The sequence below is a fragment of the Micropterus dolomieu genome, linkage group LG19 (genome assembly GCF_021292245.1).
Source record: "Micropterus dolomieu isolate WLL.071019.BEF.003 ecotype Adirondacks linkage group LG19, ASM2129224v1, whole genome shotgun sequence".
Classification (NCBI taxonomy): domain Eukaryota; kingdom Metazoa; phylum Chordata; class Actinopteri; order Centrarchiformes; family Centrarchidae; genus Micropterus; species Micropterus dolomieu.
The window spans coordinates 2,293,852-2,299,754 of record NC_060168.1 but is presented as its reverse complement, the minus strand read 5'-3'; the positions used below and the strand labels follow the sequence as shown (position 1 = coordinate 2,299,754).

General features: G+C 40.0%; 1 protein-coding gene across 1 annotated transcript; it reads right to left on the bottom strand.

Annotated features, from left to right (window-relative positions):
• Positions 1-452: 452 nt before the first annotated feature.
• On the bottom strand, positions 453-4,582 carry ccna2 (cyclin A2). The gene is made up of 8 exons (XM_046031217.1): positions 3,972-4,582; positions 3,120-3,381; positions 2,847-2,953; positions 2,444-2,667; positions 2,154-2,358; positions 1,578-1,691; positions 1,276-1,409; positions 453-1,011 (listed from the first exon to the last, which is right to left on the bottom strand). The coding sequence occupies exons 1-8, from the start codon at positions 4,185-4,187 to the stop codon at positions 960-962; spliced, it is 1,314 nt and encodes a 437-aa protein (XP_045887173.1). The 5' UTR covers positions 4,188-4,582; the 3' UTR covers positions 453-959.
• Between the last annotated feature and the right edge of the window lie 1,321 nt (positions 4,583-5,903).

Below are 5,903 nucleotides of genomic sequence, written 5' to 3'. Positions count from 1 at the left end.
GTTTTCCCTTTTATACTCACATTTGAAATACTAAAACATCTTATGGAAAAGATGTGCTTTTCAAGGAGATCAAAGAGCAACAGTGTTCAGTTTAGTGTGTAGGCTTTTAGTTACACTTGATAAACCAAAATTATCAGGATACATTTCAATGATTTATTGGTTTTCAATGAGTTTAGGCTTCAGCCACAGCTTAGTCTTTAAAGTCTCCAATATGCCAATAAAATGCACATAAGGAACACTGGATCAATAAACCATTAGGCTTTTAATTAAAACCCTGAACTATTCAGACCCTTTAGGGGGAGAGTTAGTAGACATTTTCTTTACCCAAACCTTACTGAATCCCTATTTTGTGGATAGGTTTCTAAGTCCTCATGTATCTGAGGAAACCTTTAAGTGAAAGTGGTCCTCTGCTGCCCCCTCTAGTACAAAGTAACCATAATGTAGAAATGAAGTCTTACTTTAAATGAAATTTTATTTACAAGAGCCATATTTTACAGTGCAGATGATGCCATGAAGAGCTTTTTATGCCAAGACAACATAATGACAGCTGACTCCATGACAGACGAAATAAACTTTAATCTGCAACCCATAAGGTCAAAGGTTATGCCTCTGAAGGTGAACTACCAATAACTGCTATGTACTCACATGAAGAGTGTAAAGCCAGAATTAAGGTTCTGGGTCACAGGTATGTTGGAGTTTGAGACTGTAGAGCAAGCGGTGATAAAACTTGTCTGCAATTAAAATCCAAACCATTTAAACAGCTTGATTAACCACAGCATCTGGTATGAATGTCAGGATTGAGTATATAAAAATATTTAAAAAAACTCTCAACATCTAGCTCTACTCTAAGAAGAGCAGGCCATGTTATTTGAAGTTGTGGCACACATCATTTAAAAAAAAAAAAAACATTAAAGACAGGGGTACAACTCTACATGGACAAAGGGAGGGTGGAGAAAAATTCAGTTGAGCAGCAATTTAGTTGGAGCATCGATGAGGGAAACTTCATGGTACCTAGAAGAGAAACAGTTTAGAACATTTGGCAGAAGTTACCAATAATGAAACATGTGAACAGGACTGCAACCAATTGATTAGTCTATTTTTAACAAAATGGCATCTTTACACTATTCCTGTCTAGTCAAAACCCAGAGACTTTCATAAACAAAAGCAGAAAATCTTACATTAAGCTAGAAGGAAAATGGTGACAATTGCATTCAACCAACCACTTACTAGACACAGCTCTAGTAAGAGTTTGACATTTACTAGCAGCCTACTTACTTGGGGCCCTTATACTTCTCCCGAACAGACTGCTGGGCGTGCTGAGCAGCATTTAGATGAATTCTGTGCAGATCCTCAATGCATGGCATCAGATCATCCAGGGAGTAGCCAGTCACCTCCATCAAGGACTTTGGCTAAGACAACAACTGATGTTATCTTCCATGTTCACACACAAATGCCCAGTCTTCCTTACTCAGGAAACAGGACTTATTAGTCTTTAACAGATGCTGACAAACATCCTTCTCAGGATACAGTTTGACTTCAGTACAACTTGCAAGTTTAGACTGTTCTTTCAAACTTACCCATGAGCCACCAGTCACAATGTTGTTGGCCAGGGTATAGGCTCCAGCAGCTGTTTGTGATGGTAGATACTTCAAACAGGGATCTGAATCAACCAGACTGAGCTCTCCAAGATACTGGGAAGAAATAAAGACTTAGCTATATGCAGTTTATAAATGCAAAGAAAGAAACGAAGTCAGGACACTGCATTTTGAAGATGATTCTATAACAATCCAAATAACTTTACAGATCTTTATTGTAGATGAGCAAGGCGGAACTATGACGCTGATGTCAGAGCAATAAATTGCTCCGTCTGTGCTGTGAGATGCATAACACTACAGGGAGACAGGAAGGACAGCCCTTGTGTGGCAACACCTGCACAGGACCACACTGGATACTGATTGTTACTTTTAATTTTGGACCCCCCAGATTTGGTACTCCTGTCTGAAACTTTTAGTTTATGTTCATAGAGAATATTAACATGTTAAGTTTGCAAAAATAAAAGCAGTTGTAAGTGAGGGGGATGTTTGACAGGTTGGCTACAATTTGGTGACAGCATAGCCAAAATGTATAAGGGCTTTGTAAAATCTGATGCTCACCATTGCCAGACTCTCCACTTGTTTGTTAACTGACTGTTGGAGGAAGTAGTGAGTGAGAAACTGGTTGATTGTTGGTGCTGCCAGATCAAAGGAGAGCACTTTAAGCACCAGATGCTCCATTCTTAACACTTGCTTCTTGGTGTAGGTGTCATCTGTGATGTAAACAAATTCTGCCACCTCAGGGGGGTAGATCTCTTCAAATTTCCTGCATTTGAAACATTTATAGTTACTTTACAAAGGAAAGAGACTGATAAGAAAATAGATTGAAATTTAAGCTAAAGGAGACATACGATGCCAATAGCATGGCAGCAGTGCCAACCAGCTGAAGCTTCCCCCGCAGGACAGACATGGAGGAAAGGAAGCGATCGATGTAGTTTACAGCTAGATAGAGAGTCTCATTCTGGAGTTTGTATTCTTCGCCGACCTCAACCAGCCAGTCGACCAGGATGGCCCTCATGCTGTTTGTGATGTCAGGCTGCTTCTTCATGTAGCCCGCTTTGGGCCTGGTTTTTACCTGTGGAGCAATACCAGTTTTACTTATCTACCTGCAGGCAAAGTAGATATCCTTCAGATACTTAACTACTGCATCTCTAGAAAAGGCCTCATGACAAGCATATAATAACCTGCAAGACAGTTTAAGAATCTTTGAGGCAGAGATACAGTTTATAGTATAAAGTTAAAAGAATTTCTCACCTCCATCTCCCTCAGGTAAGTGTGGATTTCAGCAGCATATTCTGGGACCTCGTTTACATTGATTGTTTTCTCCTCCCCCTCAACCACAGACATGTCCATGGGAGAGTCTAAGGAAAGAATGGTTTTAGTGCAATGAAAGTCTTTACAAAAGCAACCAAATATATAAACTGTAGTCAGTCATTAAGAGTTTGATTGTGATGTAAAGTTAATGAACAGCAGTTTCTTGCCCTGCACACTTAAAAGGAGTCGGACAATCAGAAAGTGTTAACACACCAAAGCTGACATCCATTGCTGCTGGAATGTCAATGGTGGCTAGAGGCTGTCGGAGCCGTGCCACAGCATTGTTGATTTTGAGGGGAGACTCTTCAACGATGGACTTTGCTTTGACAGCCTCAGCCACCTGCTGTGGCTTCCTGGTGCAGGTGCCATCTGGCTCATCCACATGGATCTGGAAAGCGGGCTGCTTGGTGGAGGGCTTTTCATAGCAGCTTTTGCTAAAGTCCTCATTTTTACACATCAAGGGCTGTGATGACTCCTGTGTGCAGAATCAGTTCAGATCATATGAGGGGAAATTTTTGCAGCAACAAAGTACAAATAGATAAAGATAAACAGATTACCAAGGGAGCTAACATTACAGCAATGGCATGGAGACAGAAAGTAGTGGCAACGTGTGGTAAACTAAAACGCAGTTTCATTTTAAATTAGACAGCAATTACTGGATTTTCAGAAACCTGCATTTTAAGTAGAAATGTTGGAGCAGTAGTGTCAATAAAAACCTTGGGAAGGCGGGAGGAGCCCTTATACACAACCGTAATTAAAGAGTATATATCCCCAAGTTAGGTTTCTAATTAAAGCAGTTTAACGCAGCAATATATAAATTGATTCATTACTGGCGAAATTAAAATGGCGGACAACCTGGGTAACGTTAGTAGGCGTAAGTTAGCTATAGCTAAGTTACATTTAAATTGGAAAGCTTGCAAGATAGCTTCAAAAGACAATTTACCCGAAATGCGAGCATTAGCCATAGTTGCCTCCAAAAACTACAATGACACCCCGTCGTTAACTACGATCATCACTAGCAGACACTAGCTAGGTGAGCTATTTAGCATCGTTGCCTAAACGAACCTGTTTTGTGCCGCGCTGATTCTGGGCTTTGCTCCGCTGATTGTTCTGCAAGGCTCCCAGGACGGTTCTGTTGGCTGCTTGTTTCGGTGGATGGTTCTCTTGGTTTTCGTTTGCAGCAGCTCGGGGTTTCAGCGAGCCTCTCAGTCTTGACTGCACATTTTCTCGGTTGTGATACTCACTAGCCGCGCTTCCCTGTCCTCTGTTAGCCCCGGACATGTTTCCCCTCAAAACAAAAAGTCCCAACTTAGCTCCGTTTGCTTACCGAGGTAACGTTATGCTACTAACGTTACAGCTGCTGTGTGCTCTCGTAAATGAAAAAGTTAAAAAAAGTTTTAAGAGATCATTCGTGGACAGTTATATCAAGGCTAGTATTAGCAGCTACCTTGCCGAGGAAGGTTAAAGAATCGTTCACAATCAAAACTAAGCTGTTGAGATGGCAACGACACTTGGAACTGCAGAGCAAAACAAAGCAAATAGAAAGTGCACAGCTGCAATATCTACAGTAGTAAAGTGTGTTCTTAAGTCGCCATATTCGTGAGTTCCAAGATGAACGTGACAATAGCCAACCTACAAACAAGCCAGCTAGCCTCAGTCCCTTTACTCAGAAACATGCAGAGATGTTGCTTTGCTTTCTCTCAGTTCAAGTAGCCCGCGAGGATTGAAACGGACCAATCACAGGCCGCACAGATAGTGACGACACAGACGTACGGCAGCCGAAAGAGTACAATGTTCGCGTGATTACAAATTCAAAACAGGTGTTGTGCCGAATTCTGCCTGCCTGCCGAGAATTGCATGCACCTCGCGAGTGATAACGGTCATTTATGCTGAGAAAAGAAGTGGATGCAAATCTCGGCCGGTGACCCACAAAATCTGTGCTGCCGGATTATGCATCCACCTCTTTAGCTCCTTTTCAGACACTTTGCTGTGCTCATTGATCAAACGCGGTTATCGCCACATATATTTACTGAATCTCAAGGAATGGTACTTCTACTAAGTTTATTAAAATATTAAAGACTCTAAACGTTCATAAAATATATACTTCGAATCATTTATCACCGTTGATAAACCCCACAAAGAATAGTATAGCGTTTAAAAGCAGTATTTGGAGGTGCATGCAATTCTCGGCAGGCAGGCAAAACTCGGCATAACACCGGTTGAACACATTTGAATGTAAAAGTCGCATATGGTCAAACGTTATATAGGAGTAACAGCTGCGGTAAAGTGCTCAGACAATACAAGGACACGTCTGTATTTTAATTTAATTTGCTCACATAATAAAAACATTATTATTTGTTAGTTATTTGAATCATGATGATGATGCCAAACACCCACCATTTCATCTTTAGTAGCTACCACAACATAAAAATGTACTACAGAAGCACCACCAGCAAAATATATATTTAAAGTGCTCATTATGCAGCCAAATAGCATCTGTTGGTGCTATATTATTATATGTTATTTGATTATCCGTTTTGATTCATTAATATTAAGGAATCTTTTCAATGTTGTAGTTGGTTGTTGGGGCTAATTTTAACCACATTATATTCTGTGTTGGGTGGTTTAATCTTTAAAATTGCATCATATTACATAAACTGAAACTAAAGCTGTCAAACAAGTGAAATAGAGTACACAATTTTTACTCTAAAATATAATGCAACATTACATAGTAGCATAACATAGAAAAACTTAAGTCAAAATCGTACATACTACTTGAGTAATTTAAGTAAATGTACTTAGTTACTTTGCACCACTGTCTATTTCTGTGATGCAGTTACAGTGCTGTACCACCTAAATGCTTAGAGTTGCTAAATTCATATAAGTGTCAAGAGGATAGAAATATTAGCACGACAAGTATGGGAATTGATTTATTCACATCAATTTTCTAATTCAGGGATTGCAGATGTAATAATTTAATGAAGACGTCTTGTGCGT